Consider the following 2,183-nt stretch of genomic DNA (forward strand, 5'->3'; position numbering starts at 1 on the left):
ACAGTTGGCTTTGCTGTAGTTTTTTAAAGTGAATTCAGTGCTGGTGGAAGGTACCAGATCGGGGTTCGAGCGTGGAGCTGGTGCCTGTAGCATCTGCTGGGGTCGTGGATGGAGCCAGGCGGCAGCTCCCACCTCAGGCAGCCCTCCAAGGCCTGGAGAAATGAATGGCAATTTCCAAGCAGCTCCTTGTTCTCAGACAAATCCCAGAGGGGACCTTTCCCTTGCTGCAGTCGGGCAGAGAGAGTGGGCTGGGCTGCCTCCGATAGCTCCTTCCCCTGCCAGAAGGTTTCTAAAGCTTCCCACACCTTCTCTTCCTCTTTGAGATAGAAAAACACGGTGCCACCTCATTTTGGAGCGAGCTCGCTTCTCCAGTGCTTCCAAGCCTGGAGGGAAGCCACTGCCACTGGTGAGACCCCTTGCACCCCAGCCCCTCGGGAAAGGGACCTGTGGCCACCTGAGGGACGAAAGGCCACCCACAGAAAGTGCAGGAGAGGAGAAAGAGTGGGAAGGGGTCTGGCTCCCAAGGGACTCTGGCACAGGGACGCACTGACCTGTCTCCTCCCCCACGATAAGGACCACACTGTGGGGCAGCTCCTAAAACTATGGAGAGCAGAGCCCTGTGAGAGGCCTCAGGTACCCTTGCCATGGGGCAGAGCCCAAGGACCTCTGGGTCACCTTTCCCTGTGGGACACAGCCAGGGAGGGCACCCTCAGCTTGCTCTGCCTCTCCTGTCCCTCTCCTGTATGTGCAAAACCACTGGTACCCCCCAGCTCAGTGCCAGCTCCCCTGGCCACCCAGCCAGGGCGTCCCAAAGCCTGGGGATACCCAGGTCACCGTCTCAATCCTGGAAGGTGATGGTGGGGAGTGGGGGGGGCACCGCAGAGCAGAGGGAGCCGAGGGAGGAGGGGGATGGAGGAGAGAAGAGGAGGAGGGGGAGGAAGAGGAGCAAAGCCCGCTTCTCCTCCTCGGGAGGGTCATACGGCTTGTCCAGCGTTTTGGGGAAGGGCGTGCCGCTGGCCGAGGAGATCTTTCTGCAGACCGTGTTGGTGGGCTCTGGCAGCGGCAGCCGGGGCGTTTCAGGCCGTCATAACCCCGCTGGCAAAGTTTGAGGCACCCCAGGGTGGGAAAGTAGCAGCAGAGCAGGGCAAGAGAAGGACAGGACGCTCATGGCAGCCCAGCGGGCGCAGCAGGAGCCCGGCCCGCAGGAGCAGGGGTCGTCGGCGCAGGTGTCCTCGTCGTCGGTGGAGCAGTGGTAGAAGAGCCCCTTGACGCAGCAGAGGCAGGTCCCGTAGTCGAGGAGGCTCTCGGCGGAGCAGAGGCAGCGCTGGTTGCAGAGCCAGCAGGAGGGCAGGCTGCGGGCGGCCGTGCAGCGCGGGCAGCGGCAGCGCCCGCACGCCTCGCACAGCACCAGGTGCCCGTGCGCCGCCGGCGGCTCCGCGCCCTTCCGCGGGGACTCCTCCGCCTTCAGCTCAGCCCCGCGGGGCTGCGTCCGCACCAGCGAGTGCCCGGAGTGCGACGGCGTCAGGCTGCTCAGCAGGCGCTGCTCGGAGGCCGTGGTGCTCTGCGACACCGAGCTGGCCGTGCTCGAGTGGCTCAGGTGCGGCTGCAGGGGCGGCATCTGGTGCTGCTGGCTGTGGCTCTGCGGTGCAGGTCCTGGAAGGTGGAAGACGCCAGGCGGTCCTGGGACCACTCCTGCTTGTGCGGGGGCTGCGACAGCGAGGGGTTGGAGCGGGCTTGCTGGAAGCACGCCGCCGGTCTCTCCACGTAGTTGTTGCTGGCACGGATGGAGCGGATTTGGTCGATGGACAGGACCTGCTGGAAGTCCTCGGCGGGTGGGTCCATGGTCTCGTCACAGCTGAGTTCAGCCACACTGGAAGAGAGCTGCATTTCCAGGAGCCAGGAGACCCTGCGGCATCAGGGCACATCTAAAGATCCTAAAGGATGGGGCAGGAAGAGAGAAAATATCCCTGTTACGTCTATCCAAATCATTGAATCACAGACTGCTTTGGGACGGAAGGGACCTCAAAGCCCTTCTCATTGCAGCCCCTCGCCATGGGCAGGGACACCTTCCACTAGAGCAAAGCAGGACACAAAGGCTGGCTGGAGAACTCCAAATGAAAGGATTTCCAGCAATCAGACCCAGAGTAGTTTTGTGCCTGGGAACATTTAGGCTGGACACATCC

General features: G+C 62.7%; 1 protein-coding gene across 1 annotated transcript; it reads right to left on the minus strand.

The window, feature by feature from the left end:
* Positions 1-825: 825 nt before the first annotated feature.
* LOC118701163 (protein sprouty homolog 3-like) lies at positions 826-2,130 on the minus strand (the record flags this gene model as incomplete). Its single annotated transcript, XM_036405799.1, is given in 5 exon segments — positions 826-844; positions 981-1,050; positions 1,053-1,141; positions 1,143-1,639; positions 1,642-2,130. Coding segments are annotated over 5 exon segments (921 nt in total), but the record flags the coding sequence as incomplete, so codon positions are not given.
* Positions 2,131-2,183: the final 53 nt, after the last annotated feature.

Source organism: Molothrus ater, unplaced genomic scaffold (genome assembly GCF_012460135.2).
Source record: "Molothrus ater isolate BHLD 08-10-18 breed brown headed cowbird unplaced genomic scaffold, BPBGC_Mater_1.1 matUn_MA779, whole genome shotgun sequence".
Taxonomy (NCBI): domain Eukaryota; kingdom Metazoa; phylum Chordata; class Aves; order Passeriformes; family Icteridae; genus Molothrus; species Molothrus ater.